Source organism: Podarcis tiliguerta (assembly GCF_965153285.1).
Source record: "Podarcis tiliguerta genome assembly, chromosome: 6".
In the NCBI taxonomy this organism is placed as follows: Eukaryota; Metazoa; Chordata; class Lepidosauria; order Squamata; family Lacertidae; genus Podarcis; species Podarcis tiliguerta.
The window spans coordinates 74022883-74038897 of NC_139539.1; the positions used below are offsets into that span (position 1 = coordinate 74022883).

The following is a 16015-nucleotide window of genomic DNA, read 5'->3' on the forward strand; positions in this document are numbered from 1 at the left end:
TGTGTGGGAAGGGCTGTAGCTCAGTGGCAGAACTGTAGAAAGTCCCAGCTCAATTCCCTGGAAGGGTGCCTTCTTACATCCCTAGCCATTGGTAGGGTGGGGATAGGGAACTCCAGACCATTATGATCTTAAGCTATGGGTGTTTTTCTAGAGGTTCCCAGGTGAGGGCATTCTTCAACAATGAAAGGGTTAGGGAACCTATTTGAGAATCGGTTCTAGGTTCATTGGGGCCATGCTTTTATGTTAGCCATAGCGATGCAAATCCAGAATGAAATAGATGTAGCTCATCAGCTCACAAACTGATGGAAAATGGGGAAGACCTGGACCAGTACAGTAGGCATTTGCTGAGTTTATTTTCTGTTAGATCTGTAAACGTTTCCTGCTGTAAGTGTAGCTGCGCTATTATCGTGCCACTTTGGAAGTGGTGTTTTCTAAAAGATCAAACCCTGGAGAAACTCAACAGTTTCATGAATGGCAAGGCAAAAAATGTAAATGTAAATGAAGTAATTGGCATGGCAACTTTGATCTGCAAACTTTAGGAGCTGCGCAGGAGAACGGTGCTGCTGGACAAGAAGAGGGAGCCCACCGGACTGCTCCAGCAGCCAATGGCACTTCTCGGATGCCTGTGGCACAGGAAGGGGATGGGAGCGGTGGGAAAGGATCAAGGCAAAACAAAGGTTGCCAACTTACCTTTCAGCAGATCAAAGCACTTTTCATCAAACGATTCCACCACAGTACACGTAGCTTTAAAGACTTCCTTGCTCAGGTATGTGCTCCTCCATTACAGTCACAAGGGCTTCTTCCAGCCCATGTGGGGTGGGGGGCAGCCCGGTATACTGCCCCCAATTTTCAGAGGGCTAAGCTGGCCATGGGCCCCACCCCCCGATTTTTTGTTTTGTTCTAACAAGACTCCACCTCCAGGCCTCAGACAAGCTCTGTGCATGCCTGGTTTCTTCCATATGGCATTCACAATGATACACACCTGCATTTATAACAGGCTTAAGGGGAGAAAGAAGTACAATCTTATTGTAAAAGCATCTCACTACATTATAAGCCTATCACTGGGCTGTACTTAAAAATGAAGCCCAATAAACCAGATCCTAAAACGTTCTATCCAGATACAAATCAAGCTAAGGCCGGTTCCTGTCAATTAATTTTATTGGGTGTATACAGTCTACAACAAATTATACCAGGTCTTCAGAATTACCCAGAGAAGCATACATACGTACTTTCAATAATTTGCTATTGACATCAGGGTGATGATATAAATTCTGCTTTCAACTTGCTGCACATTTTAATAACAGTAGCCAAGAATGTAGTTGTTTTTGTTTTTTTAAATGATGAGATCTTAGAACAAAGCCATCCCCCTGAGTAGGTGGCCTATTGTCCTTTCTTGTCAATGATGCATCCCATACACTGAAGAAAACAATACGCTTCTGTAAGAGAAACCCAATTCTGCAAGTTCGATTTGGGTGGAGAACAAGGTATCCAAATACAGAGAACAAAAAAGTCCTATTCTATAGATACTGAAAACTCCACATAATTCATATATGTGGAGAGGCCGTAGCTCTGATTTGTAGAGCATTGATTTGTGTGCAGAAGGTCCCATTGTAAACCGTACTGAGCTTAATGGAGCAATGGTCTGACTCGTGAAGAGGGGTCTTCCTATGTTCCTACATTCTTATAATCTATGTTCCTACATTCTTCTAATCTTCCTGTGTTCCTACATTCTTATAATCTCTAGTTATATGCTAATATGCTATTAGCATAATATGCTATAGCATAATACAGTGGTACCTCGGGTTAAGAACTTAATTCGTTCCAGAGGTCCGTTCTTAACCTGAGGCGCACTTTCACTAATGGGGCCTCCTGCTGCTGCTGGCACGTGATTTTCGTTCTTATTCTGGGCCAAAGTTCTTAACCTGAAGCAACCACTTTCTGGTTAGCGGAGTTTGTAACCCGAAGCGTCTGTAACCTGAGGTATCGCTGTGTGCTATTAGTATATGCTGCCATTCTCTTTAAATTTGGAAGGATTAAAGAAAAACCTGAGTTATAAAATGCAGCAAATTTGACTCTTATTCTTTGATGTATGACATGGAGTGTTATCAGACCTATGTGGACTTCCAGCACAAGTGTCCACTGTCAGTGCGCTTGTGTGTTATCTGAGTGGTACTTAGATACCAGTGGTGTGCTGTAAACCCTGCCGGTGGCTGACATTTTCCATATTGCCTGCAGATTGTTCTACCTGCCAGCTTTGTGCTGCTGGCTCTGATACTTACAGTAATCATTCCTCCATTTGGTGAATACCCCAGTTTAACTCTCCACCCTTGGATCTATGGGCACCAGTTCACTTTCTTCAGGTCAGAGAAGACCTTCCTCACTCGTTCCTAGATAGCACTTGTGGTGCCTTGTTGCTGAGTGGATTCTAGTTCCCTGCTGCTTCATTCCGGTTTAAATCATGCAAATGTAGTCCGTAGTTAGTTGCTGAAGTCATTCTCAGACTTCTTCAGATCACGACTGATCTTTTCTCCCAGCCTAGATTTTGCATCTTCCTCCTGGCTAGCTAGTGTCATGTTTATGGCGTAACAACAGCACTGCACTACCTTCTAGGATTGTTGCTAGCTAATTCAGTAGACCCATTAAAATGCCGTGTGTACAATTTCTGCTTTGTTTGAGATACTTTGGCTTCTGTGTAATGAAAACAAGACACTGGGTTTGCTGTTCAATATTTTTCTTTTTCTGTCCATCCACACTGCTCTAAATAGCTAAGTGGTACAGTGTCAAAAATATGCAGTTAGGTGCTGTCTGGGTGAATGTGAACACTTGTCACTTATGGCCAGTTTGTTTAACCTCAAACATGGAGAAACCTGTGGGCACACACACCATATTGATGTCACTTGTATACATGTGGTGTGCTCCATTTCCATAATTTTTCCACCTAGAAAGCAGGATGGAAAGATTGTATGAAACCAGTACAAAATACATACAGACTCTGTGAACCAGCCCAAAGCATTAGACTATATGGAAAATGTGTGGATAACCAGGAGATATGGATGGACAAGGTACAGCATAGGGAATTATCTCTCTGACACAAAAACTATTGTCGTCTTGTTAGCAAGGAATGTGTGTGTGTGGTTTTCACCTTACATTTAGAAATCAGTGCCTTGGTCATGGGTCGAAAATACCCTTGTCCTTCCTATAATCCTTTTACACTTAGTATGCCTTATCCTACAATGGGCAGTTGATCATTAACATATCCTGTGGCTTGACCCTACCTGTGTGATCAGCCGATTTTTATTCGCCACTGTCTTGCTTCTGCAGTCAGCATCTTTTTATAACCTTAAATCTCATCCAATCTCATTAGCAATGAGCGGCCTGGCAGTGAGCAGATGGTTTCTCTTATTGACGCCTTCTTAAATAAACCGGGATTTGGAAATCGCTGCTTGAAGAAAGAGACCCTTCAGTAAGTCACTTTGTTCTCTCTACTAATCTAATCTATTCAATTGCAGGGTGGCATCAGTAGTGCTTGAAACAGTAGGGAGCTGGCCTCGGAGGTTTCCCAGCCAGTGAAAATCTCGGAGAATGTTGTTGTCACCAGTGACAAAACTGGGGATTTTATCTGTTGGTTTAATTATTTTATTTCTGAATTTGTAAACTGCTTTTCACCGTAGAAGGTCAGAGTGGTTTACTGAACAATGATGAAATAAATTCATCAATCAAATGACATGGTGAGGTTACAGGGAACCAGGCAGAGGGCCTTCTTGGTAGTGGTGCCTGCCCTGTGGAAAACCCTCCCATCAAATGTCAAAGATACAACCTTCCATAGACATCTGAAGGCAGCCCTGTTTTGGGAAGCTTTTTGTGTGTGATGTTCTGCTGTGTTTTTGTATATTCTGTTGGAAGCAGCCCAGAGTGGCAGGGGAAACCGAGTAAGATGGGCAGTGTGTATATATATAATAGTGCAAACCTAAAATAAGCATAATGCAATTTACTTAAAATACCTCCTGTAATAAAAAGTGCCTTAAGTTCAGCAGGGCAAGGGGCCTTTCTGATCTCAGCTGTGAGGGAGTTCCACAAAGTCAGACCCACAATTGAATTCAAGTCCCCTGTGCTGTGTAGAGAAACACAGCAAAGCACCCCAAATTTAAGAGAATAAAAATATGAAATACAAAGAAAGGAATGGTTCTGTGTAAGGACCTTAGGGGTTACTCCACACATGGGTTGCCTCCACAATATCTATTGGCGTCCACAATAGCTCCATCAATGTTAAAATGTGCCCCTTGGCTCAAAAAGCTTGAGAATCCCTGGCCTAGATGTGCCCCAAACAGGTTTACTGGTGACAAGTATGGGCTTGTAGTATAAATAGCCCTTTAGTTACAGGATAGGTGATTAGGACTGGGCGATGTATTGATACACCGTCCAAAATTGGTGTGAAGTCCACATTGTGGTAACGGTTTTGTAACATTGGACATGACGATATATCACAAATCACAATGTGTCCCTGTGCTATGTAAAAAATCATGATATGGGAAAAATCATGAAACCAGTCATCACTTCTCTCATGATTCTTGTTGTGCCCTCTGTACTATACAATACCAATTGCAACAATATTTTAAAAATAAAAATGGATCCATTTTAGACTCCTAAGTAGTAGCAGTTGCCAGAACATCACCCCCATTCACCTCTACATAATTCCATCCTTGTTTCAGACATTGTGATATATTGCAATGTTTAGTTGGTAATACTGTATATCATGAAGTTGAAAACCTGACATCGCTCAGCCCTATACCTGATACATGGGATTTGTAATGGTGTTTAAGGAAACTGCTCCTTCTTAATGGTTGGTACTGTAAAGGCGAGATATATAATTGCAAATTTTCTGAGATCTAGCATGGCCCGTTTGATATTAACATTGCTAATGAGATCATCTGTGCTCTTGTCTCCTTGTGTAGGAACTACCCTTGCATTAATGCATCAACTGCCTGGAGGACACCGGCTGTCCCTTATAACATAGCTGCTCTTTTCCAAACTAATACATGGCATCCCCAGAACCCCTCACCATCCTGCAAATGCAGTACTCGGAAGAAACTCACCATGCTACCTGAGTGCCCTTTGGGAGCTGGAGGACTTCCTCCCCCACAGGTAAGAAAGACTGCTTGGTTGCCATTTGCCTGTTTGAAGCACTGTGGTTGCCACTGAATTGGTTTCAGGTGGATTGAAAGTGTGCTAAAACACACCCACCCACACCCCAAATTTGGCCATCTTGGAAGGATTGCTATAGTGGAAATAAGCATGTGGGGATATGGGGAGCCACAGTAGAAGGGCAGCAGCTATGATATTTTTTAAAGTTTGAGACACTCCTTTGGAAACATGCAGGTTTCTTTCGGCCACTTTTCTATAACCAAACGCTCCCAAAAGAACCCAGTTTTGCACCAAATTCTACATAGCATATATTGAAAACATATAGAGAAAATCCTTTTAATGGATTTGCAAAGGAGCAATTCACAAGAAAAATGTAAATGGATGTTAAGGGAGTCCTGTTGAGTATCCTTATATACCGTATTTTTTGCTCTATAAGACTCACTTTTTCCCTCCTAAAAAGTAAGGGGAAATGTGTGTGCGTCTTATGGAGCGAATGCAGGCTGTGCAGGTATCCCAGAAGCCAGAACAGCAAGAGGGATTGCTGTTTTCACTGCACAGCGATCCCTCTTGCTGTTCTGGCTTCTGAGATTCAGAATATATTTTTTTTCTTGTTTTCCTCCTCCAAAAACTAGGTGCGTCTTGTGGTCTGGTGCGTCTTATAGAGTGAAAAATACGGTAATTCTGGTTCAAATGTAACATTAAACCATGGTTATGACAACAAGCCATTGTGAGCATCAGGTCTGTATCCAGCTGGCTCTTCTTATTCACTTACACCTTGTGTAACAAGCTTATTGTGGATTTGCTTTTTGTGGAGTTGATCCAATGTGCTTGTGAAATGCAGCTTGGATCTGGGAGACCCGAGTTCAAATCCTATTCAGCTTTTGTGGGCTCACTTTTGGAGTATGTCCCAAGCTTTCTACCTCAATGCCCTGATCTGTTAAAATAGAATAGAGATTTGCCTCTCACGATGGTTGTAAAGATAATTTAGAAAAGTAATATCACTTTTAATAGTTAAGCTGCAAGAGAGAGATTCATTTGTTAATAATCTTGTTGGGCAACTGCCAAACTGAACATTGAGGTTTCATTATCTGCTTTTTTCCCAGAAAACAGGGCTGTGCAGAAAAACAATTTCACAACGCTCTTCCTGAAATAGCTTGTTGGTCATATTTTGTTAACTTTGAAAAAACCCTCATGCAGTCTCATTTGTCTTCTAATGAGGGGTAGTGCTGCCACTCTGTGGTTAAATTCATATACTACTTGAATGGGTGGTTGTTTTTGCTAGCTGCCAAGTTGTTTCTTGTCTTTTAATTCCCAAAGCTGTAATGAGACTAGTTTGTGATCAAGAAGATTCATTGCTAGGGTTTTGAGTGTCATTTGCATACATTTTTAGGGTGAGGTTTATCAAAGCTTACAAATATTTTGGCAGTCTTCAGTGAAACCTGCCTGGCTTTTGATTGCAAATCACTGGTATTTTATGTGATCTGAATTCAAAATAGAGAAAAAGACCAGAAGTTCCTCTTGAAATTTCAAGTAGAGTCAGGGCAGTTCTATGGTTTCAGCAGAGGAGCCATTTCTTACTGTAAATCAAAATTAGCAATCACTGCTGTGTGACCTCTTTCTGTGCCTGCCTCTCTGAACTGCCAAATTCGAACCATGAGGGGTTTAACAGTTGTTTTCTTAATCCATTTGTCCTTTTCTTTGCCTTTTAGAGAGCTCAGCGTAGCACAGAAATTCTTCAGGATCTCACTCATCGAAATATTTCTGATTTCCTGGTGAAAACCTATCCCACCCTCATAAGAAGCAGGTTGGAAACTTCTTTATTTACAAAACTACGGCAGCTTGTATAGCCTGAGGCTCTGAACAATTACCTTGAAATGGTTTGAAGAGTTTTGAATACCCAGCCCACTGTTCAGTTCTCCATTCGTTAGGACACTGAATAAAATAACTGTGGTTTATAATATCAGCCCCAACTATCAATCAGTGGTCAGGGTTGATGGGAGTTGTAGTCCGACAATATTTGGAATGCCACAGCTTAACCACCCCTGGTTTTGTGCAGAGCCAGGTGTGCAAGCAGCAAACCCATTGCTTCCAATTAACTTTGCTGTTCCAAACTCTGCACAAGATTGGGTTGTGAGGGCAAACTATGTTATACACAAATATGTTTAATGAAGCCTCAACAGCTTTGTTTTTGCTTTTTATTAAAAGCAGCTTTAGTGTTGCGATGCTCTTGCCACTGTTCCTGTTCAGCATCACAGCTTTTCAAGCTTTGTTATGCACAGTTAGGAGTTGGAAGGGATCTGAGGGTCATCTAGTCCAACCCCCTGCAATGCAGGAATCTCAGCTAAGTCATACTTGACAGATGGCCATCCAACATCTGCACAGAAAAAGCATAGAACAGGTGTACATGCATAGGCTATCTCTGGGCAATCCATCTGTACCTGTACAAGAAGGTCAGATTAATGAGTGGTAGTCAGGAACAATGATAGAGGGTAAGATCACTCGCCATCCGAGTAAGGATTAGACATTCTTGTGAAGTCACACTCAGCAGCACCCAATGAAGTACTTCCACTCGCGCAATGGAACTTTCCCTCCCTCTCCTCCCTGCCCGTGTCCTCCCCAAATCTGTGGGGAGATGAGGAGGGGAAATTCCATTTCAAAGCCAAATGTCCTTGCGCTTTGAAAATAATCTTATTGAAAACACTCTTATACAGCCCATTGTCCCCAGATATTTTATTCAGCAGTTCCCTGAATCTGAAAGAACCCGACTTTGTGTGGAATATAATATTTTCATTTTCTTTTGCAGCTTGAAGAGCAAATACTGGGTCAATGAGAAAAGGTAGGAAGGCACTGTAGGTTTTCTGTTGAATTTTGAAGCCTAAAGACTTTGCTAAAGCATAACAGATAGCATGATATGACTAACCTAGTCGTTATCTGGTTTATAATTATATTCCACGCTCAACATGGAGTAATGTACTTCTTTTCTGTAAGAAAGACACATTTATTCTTAAGGGAATGTTCAGTATATCAGTCTATTCATAGAAAGATGGGGTTCTCCATGACCAATTGCACGTCATGTCCTCTTGGTGTTTTAGATATGGAGGAATCTCCATTGGCGGAAAACTCCCAATACTGCATGTCACTGGAGAGCAGATTGTTGGTTTCCTGAGAGACCTTGGTCAGATGATGAACATAACAGGGGTAAGCAAGGATTGTTCTGATTTTATGTAATTGTAAGCTCCCCCCACCCCATGTCTGTAGGCATTAAAGTATGTTTACACTGCAGAAAAATTTAGCCCTTGCTTTCTGCTATTTAGGGTGAAGCAACAATGGCTGCCTCGAAAGAAATGGCAAATTTTCTTAAGTACATGGAAACTGAATACAATATTAAGGTATTTATTATATTTAAGACTAAACCTTTCAATGTTTAGAAGCACTATATCAGGGATAGGGAACCTGTGTCCCTACCAATGATGTTGCATTTCAACTCCCATCTTCCTTGACCACCAGCCCTGTTGCCTGTGGCCGATGTATCTGGAGGGCCACAGGTTTCCCATCCATGCACTATGGGATCCTGCAAAACCTACGGCTTATCAACACTTCCTCTTCTCCCACTGCTTTCCCCCAGGGGGAAACCGCTCTTTAATGCTCAGACGGAGCAAATGGCAATTCGGGCTTCCTCCAGGTAGACATTTGCTCCAGTTGAGCACTAAAGAGTGAGGTTTCCATGGGAAAGGAGTGGGGCAAGTGGAAAACCACTCGAATCCATTGCTTTCTAGGCATGGGACAAGAGGAACCCCTAGTCAAAAATAGACAAGTTTTCCCTTTCCTGGCATTTAACATTCACACCTAAGGTATTACATTAACTGAAAAGGAAGGAAGGAAGGAAGGAAGGAAGGAGGGAACCCTATTTAAGATATGAAAAGGGGTTTTTATTTGCTTTTTCGAGGGAAAGGCAAGCATTAAATTTTGGGACGAATGCCACCTGTTTCAAGACATATGAAGTACCACCCCAGCAAAGTTACGAGATCTTGACCCATTTCCACTTATATAGCCAGGTGGTGAAATAAAGAAGAGGCAGAACATGCCTTGCTCAAGTTGCTAATGAGCTAACTTCCTCTGCCAGGTGTGGTTTAACAACAAAGGCTGGCATGCCATGGTCAGTTTTCTCAACATAGCCAACAATGCAATCCTGAGAGCCAATCTGCAGACTGGCAAAGACCCCGAGGAATATGGCATAACTGCTATCAATCATCCACTGAACCTCACGAAGGAGCAGCTCTCTGAAGTCACTGTGTAAGCAAGAAAAGTTTGCTGTTATGTTTCCCTCCCTTCTTGCTAGCATGGACACTGTGACTTGGAATATGCCTGTATGAAAGATAAAAATATTTATGATACTTTTACTAAGTATAGTGCAGAAATCAAGCTACTCTTTAATTTAGTTAGAACCTGTCCTTTCATTTAGCAACAGGTTTAGGGTGAACAGAAGACAGAGGGTGCTTTCAGGTAGTAGTTTATTGTGGAATTGGTGCTGCTCATGTATGCAGGGGGGTTCCCCCGGTGTCATCAAATGCCAGTCCATACTTTCTTTCTTTTTTTACATTTAATCTATATTTCCTCTTATTTAAAAATAATATGTTTTTCACCTAGATTCACTGCTGGTGTGGCAACCCAATGGCACATTTTTCAAGTTATTTCTGGGTTTGTCACATATGTAGTGACATTTGATAGGTGCTTGTGAACGCTACACCACTACTTCTGTTTTTTCAATGGCGTGCATCCTAGCCATGTTGTTTCTGGCTGCTCAGATGATGTGAAAGGGGCTTATATTCACCAATTGCCACATACTTGGAGATGTAATCTTGTGAGATCTTGAGAGAACCTCAGTTCTGTGGTGACAGTACACATACATCGAGGTGTTGTTGTTGGTTTTTTAAATAATAATAATACAACTCTTGATCATTAGCTGTCCCCGCCTACTTTTCTCCCTGCAGGCTGACCACTTCGGTAGATGCTGTTGTTGCCATCTGTGTGATCTTTGCCATGTCTTTCATCCCAGCAAGCTTTGTCTTATACCTTATCCAAGAACGGATGACCAAAGCCAAGCACCTCCAATTCGTCAGCGGTGTGAGGCCTTTTGTTTACTGGTTTACCAATTTCCTTTGGGACATTGTAAGTAGCCGATGGACATGATGTAAGAAAGTACAGAGGAGGCCCACAGCTCAGTAGTAGTGCATGCAAAAAGTTGTAGGTTCAATCCCTGGCATCTCTAGGTAGGACTAAGATACACCTCTACTTGAAATCCTGGAGAGCTGCTGCCAACCAGTGTAGACAGTACTAAGCTAGAGACTTGTTATAAGGCAACTCCTTATATATATATGTCACATATGTTGTTGAATGGGCTTCAATGAGCCCAGTAAAATACTATCATGCAGCCTTTCCACAAAACCTTGTTGCAGCAGACACCCAGCTCTTTCTAATCAGATAAAATGAGCCCAATCCATGTCATATTATTTACCTTGAAGTGATGAATTTAAATTTTCATCGTGATTTATGCAGTTTTCTGATGTTGAATCGTATCACTGATTGCCCCAGCAATGCCACAAGATCCTTTACTGTAGGTGCCAGAGCCCATTCTAGCACTTATCCATATAAAAATGTTTTGCCCATTATGGACAGTGCAGCTAACCCCCGGCCTGAGAGCCTTAAGCAATTTTTTTTCTTGGTCCCTAAGATGCTGCCAAGTTTGGTGGTGGTAGCAAAAAGGAGAAGAAATAAAAGCAGGCACAGTGATGAAACAAATCGCCCTCTTCCTCATTCCTAAAGTCAGACATTTGATAAGGAGGTGATAGCTCAGTTAGCTGATCTGCACTGATCAGCTGGGAAGGGGGCCTGTGTGCATGTGAGAAGGGGTGTGGGGTTGCCACACCTCAAGGTTGGTCAAGGGTGAATGCAGCCCATCAGAGCAACAATGGTTAGCCAACCCTGATATGCACATACGTCTCTTCCTTCCACCTTCTTTTTAAAGAAGACCCAACAAAAATATTCCAAACTCAAGTATATAATATAATATAATATAATATAATATAATATAATATAATATAATATAATATAATACGCTGATTGATGATGATTTTCCAGCTAAGGTCTATATTTCTGGGCAGCTTTCCTGTTTCACCAGGAGAATCATATACACAGTAGAAAGCATCCTGGAAAATATTGGAAAAGCTGGTGCAAAATTTGGGGATATGGCTCCAAACAATTTCCAGGTGTTTTGTTTGTTTGTAATGAGTTTTCATTTTCTTCCCCCCGTGCCAGGTTAATTATGCAGTGAGTGCTGGCTTGGTAGTGGGAATATTCATTGGTTTCAAAAAGAAAGCATACACGTCCCCAAGCAACCTTCCTGCACTTATCGCATTGCTGCTTCTATATGGGTAAGTAATTTCATTAATTCTTAACAAAGCCACACACGTTCAAAATATGGGTGTCTGTTTTATTGAGGGGGTGCTTGTTTCATTTATTTAAATACCAGTTTATACTTTTCAAAAACAAAGTCTCAAAGCGGTTTACAACCTATATTAAAAGCAAGGTCAAATATAAAATACAGATTCAAAGTGGCATAATTTTTAAAAAAGTATTCTCTTAAAGTTGACATTAAGGATAAAAATCACCTGAAAAAATGCAATAAATTTCCACAAAACAGCATTGCTGGTAACTAGAAATAACCATGATAATAACACAATATGTTATGTGGAAATTCTTTATTAGGCGAGTGTCTGCATAAAAAGTCCATGATTTCCAATGGGATAAGGAGTATTTTCCTATGTGTGAATAAGTGAATTTTTGCATATCAAGTGGGCAGATAGTGGGGCATCTGCATGTATATCCTTAGCTATCTTACACATCCAAGCCTCACTCTCAACCATACAGATAACTAATGCCAAGCCAACAAGTTATTAAACGAGCAAATGTTGGATCTACAAAAATGCATAGCAGCATCTAGCATAATTTATAACTCTTTCGCCCGCTCTTGGACGTGACAACACAGACTCTCACTCAGGCAACCAAAACACAATTCCGATTACCACCCAATAATACATCACTCACCAGGTGTGCAGTACAGAATTAAAGGGGAAGTGCCTTCATAGGGATCCCAAAAGGTCTACACTGCACCAGCCTTCTTCTCTGAAGGCAAATCAGTTAGCTATTGGTGTTAACACACTTGTTCTCTGCAATCAACTGCCTGGCAGGGCACCCAGGAAGAGGGTGGCCAAGAAATGACCTCTTCCCTATCCCAGGACCTCTCACCACCAGCAAAATAAAAAAGCAGAGAAGGTCAGACATAGTTTGTTCACCAAGCAGATAATTTATTACCCCACTTTTTGCTGTTTTTGCATGCAGATGGGCCATAATTCCTATGATGTACCCATTGTCCTGCTTCTTCAGCATCCCAAGCACTGCCTACGTTGCCTTGTCTTGCATTAACCTCTTCATTGGTATCAACAGTAGTGCCATAACATTTGTCCTGGAGCTCTTTGAGAACAACCCAGTGAGTGACTTTTCGTCATAGACATTATTGTGACAAGAGTACTGTACTTTTTAACCTATGATCCAGCAAGGGTATTTATGTGCGGATGTGTGCCAAGTCAGATATTGTTAGAAACAGTTGCTGAAATTGCCATGAACTTTTGCTATCTATGAGCCTCTCTGCTGTGGCCAGCGTAAGACGATTAGAAATTCTAAAGGGGGGTTGGCCAAAAACAGCATCCACTTTTATAGGTCCACTTTTCCTTTAATCCAGTAGCACTAGATAAAGGGGTGGGGGCATTCATCTGCCACCTAAATTTCCTGTTTGGTACATCCCAATTGCACATCCTCATTTACACGGCAATTACTGCATCCTATTTCACTTGCCAATAAAAGCTGGTAAGGTAAAGAATTGTGTAGCCTTTCATCCTAAGTCCCAACGTTTTCTTAAATTATAAAGGAACTCTTGAGTAAATCAGGATAGCACTAGCTTATTGTGTATTTCTGTTTCTTGCAGGTTCTGCTGCAGTTCAATAAAACATTGAAAAATATCCTGTTAGTATTTCCTCATTTCTGCCTGGGTCGTGGACTCATTGACTTAGCCATGAACCAAGCTGTGACTGATGTATATGCTCGGTTTGGTAAGTACAGATGGAATGTGGAATTGTTCTGTTTTGCCCCATGCCCAAGTAAGCTTTTGAACACGGAGCTGGCCCTTTCAAAACTTAATATTCTGAAGGGGTAGGGAGGGTGCAGAACTTTGATCCAGTTCACATTTAAAGGGCATATCTAATTTTCACTTTCCGGAAGAAAATGCCAATTAAAACACAGCCATACTTTGAAATTCCGAATTTAGTGAAAATAAAACAATATATTAGCAAACTGCATAAAAAATTGTGTGCATTTGGCCCTTCTAAAAATGATAGATTATTTTATTTCTCTATTTGAGGCAGCATAACTGAGGTGGGTTGGGGTTTTTTGGAAGGTACCAGCATAGCATATTCATGAGGAGGAAACACCTAGAGAAATTGCAAAATAGTTCATTGATAATGGTAAAATAAAGTCCGTCTTTGTATTTGAAAACAATTACTTCAGTGGCTGCCGATGAAGCACATTGTCTATTTTGGTAGTAATTCAGGTTGGTTTTGGTTGGTTTCATCTCTAAGGGGAAGAACATGTCTTGAACCCGTTTCACTGGGATTTTGCTGGAAAAAACATGGTTGCCCTGGCGGTGCAGGGCGTCGTCTATTTTGTTCTGAATCTTCTGTCGCAACATAGTTTCTTCTCTACAGGATGGTATGTTGGAAAACTCTTGGCCTGTAAAGGTCTCGTATGTATGAAATTAGTTAGTTTTAATGCATCTGCCTTCTAAAGTACTGTTCTGAGTGTGGGATGTGTGTTTCAATATGTATATGAAGGCTGCTCTTCACACCTGGAACTTGTTCTGTCTGGCGTCTTCAGGTTTGCCCAAAACACGATGGTGCCCGTTATGGATGAAGATGAGGATGTTGCAGAGGAAAGGCAACGAATCTTGAATGGAGGCAGCAGAATGGATATTTTGAAATTACAAGAACTGACCAAGGTAATCTTCTTCCAGGCAGCGTTTCAAAAAGTGTGTTTGCTTTACTTTTATCTTGGAAATGGAAGACAGTATGCCCAGCATGAAACCTCTGTTTGGGGCTGGGGCATCCTGGACCCTTATTTCCTTGACTTTTGATCATCAGTCTGAAGCTGCTTGCATCCCTTGGAGCATCTGGAATGTATTATTTTCCTTCCTGTTACTCCATTGTTGAAGATCTAACACATAACTGTAAAGCATCATTTTACTGGCTTTCTGTTGACACTACCTCTGAATCACTCCTTGCAACTTCCATTTACTGTACTTCATTATGAAATATATGAAGAATATTCTAAATGTGCAAACAAAAAGTCGATGTTTGCATAAAAAAAAATTCTTGATAACTTACCTTGACATACTCATCTATAAGATTGTTAAATTGTTAGAGACCATACGTATGCTTTTAGCAGTTTTTACCTAGACCTCTCTTATTTAACTTTGCTGATGGTATGCTAATTTCCATTATGTTGTACCCTCTTGTCCCGTAAACAGTAGATGCCAAGTTCCAATATATTCCTTCAGCTGTAGATTTCATAGAAGAGATTATTATTTTAAAAAGTTCCTCCTCTTATTCTAGATTTATGCAGGTAGACACACACCGGCAGTGGACAGACTCTGTGTTGGCATTCGTCCCGGAGAGGTGGGTTGTGAATCAACTTTGTAAAGCTTTGAAGTGATTCACTTTTACAACTTTCTGGAATTAACAAAGTGTGTGATTACTTTAAAATTCAGTGCTTTGGTCTCTTGGGTGTGAATGGAGCTGGCAAGACGACAACATTCAAAATGCTGACTGGAGACACTCAAGTAACATCTGGAGATGCTGTAGTTGCCGGTCACAGGTATGTCGTGAAAAATGCCAGAAGGCGTCAGCCCAGTCCAGTGAACAATGAAATTATTTATTTAGGAAAATTTAATGCCGCTTGATTGTAGAAATAAAAACACCCTGTAACTTGAGTAACTGTCACTGCACTGCCAGTTAACAATATTTCCCCGTTTTGTTGCTGAGGGCAGGAGAAAAAGTCATACACACACACACACACACACACATATTATGTTTTTGGTGGCTGGAGAGGGAAGTAGGCTCACCCAATACCTCCGGCTCCTGCAACTTGCATGTGGCCTGAGGTGAGCTTGTTTTGGTTTCTTTCCCCTATCCTACATGGCAGGAATGGAATAAAATTGGAGATATTGTGAATAGCTCACTGTATGTTAGCATGCATTTCTTCTTAACTACATGGTAACTCCTGTTCTGTGCAATTTATCTTATAACGGTGGGGTTTTTTCCTTCAGCATATTGACTCACATATTTGATGTTCATCAAAACATGGGCTACTGCCCCCAGTTTGATGCGATTGATGACCTGCTCACGGGGAGAGAGCACTTGCGTCTTTATGCCAATCTGCGTGGTGTCCCAGCAGCAGAAGTTGAGAGGGTAAGGACAAATTCTTCCTCAACGTTTATTATTTTTAAAAAGTATGATGCTTTAAAAAACAACAACCATGATTTCTGATCAGTCAAGAGTTGTTTATATATTCTTTGAACTTCATCCCAAGATATCCAGGCCCAAAAGCCAGTTACGTTATGTTGTTAGATCCCTGGGCGGCTCTTTGATTTCCATGCATATTCTTATCTATGTTGCGGTACAGATATGCATTCACCCCTGTGAAAATTGCAGTTAGCCAGTCTGGCTAGTCACGCCACCTTGCTGCTGTTGTTTCCACGTGCCAACCT

General features: G+C 41.2%; 2 protein-coding genes across 3 annotated transcripts in view; one reads left to right on the forward strand and one right to left on the reverse strand.

The window, feature by feature from the left end:
- ABCA4 (ATP binding cassette subfamily A member 4) overlaps positions 1 to 16015 on the forward strand; it is a 98598-nt gene that overhangs the window by 76458 nt on the left and 6125 nt on the right. The window contains exons 28-45 of the mRNA XM_083444739.1: positions 540 to 766; positions 2236 to 2360; positions 3365 to 3463; positions 4953 to 5142; positions 6852 to 6946; positions 7946 to 7978; positions 8235 to 8340; positions 8457 to 8531; positions 9266 to 9435; positions 10134 to 10311; positions 11458 to 11573; positions 12541 to 12688; positions 13184 to 13307; positions 13833 to 13962; positions 14128 to 14248; positions 14862 to 14924; positions 15017 to 15123; positions 15575 to 15716. Coding sequence (XP_083300865.1) covers positions 540 to 766; positions 2236 to 2360; positions 3365 to 3463; positions 4953 to 5142; positions 6852 to 6946; positions 7946 to 7978; positions 8235 to 8340; positions 8457 to 8531; positions 9266 to 9435; positions 10134 to 10311; positions 11458 to 11573; positions 12541 to 12688; positions 13184 to 13307; positions 13833 to 13962; positions 14128 to 14248; positions 14862 to 14924; positions 15017 to 15123; positions 15575 to 15716 — 2249 coding nt within the window. The remainder of the gene's footprint in view (positions 1 to 539; positions 767 to 2235; positions 2361 to 3364; positions 3464 to 4952; positions 5143 to 6851; positions 6947 to 7945; positions 7979 to 8234; positions 8341 to 8456; positions 8532 to 9265; positions 9436 to 10133; positions 10312 to 11457; positions 11574 to 12540; positions 12689 to 13183; positions 13308 to 13832; positions 13963 to 14127; positions 14249 to 14861; positions 14925 to 15016; positions 15124 to 15574; positions 15717 to 16015) is intronic.
- LOC310679563 (very-long-chain enoyl-CoA reductase-like) overlaps positions 9374 to 16015 on the reverse strand; it is a 42292-nt gene continuing 35650 nt past the window's right edge. The window contains exon 15 of one of the 2 annotated variants that reach the window (XM_083445034.1): positions 9374 to 9507. In XM_083445034.1, coding sequence (XP_083301160.1) covers positions 9478 to 9507 — 30 coding nt within the window. In that variant the 3' untranslated portion in view covers positions 9374 to 9477. The remainder of the gene's footprint in view (positions 9508 to 16015) is intronic. The other variant, XM_083445041.1, reaches the window with a different exon arrangement.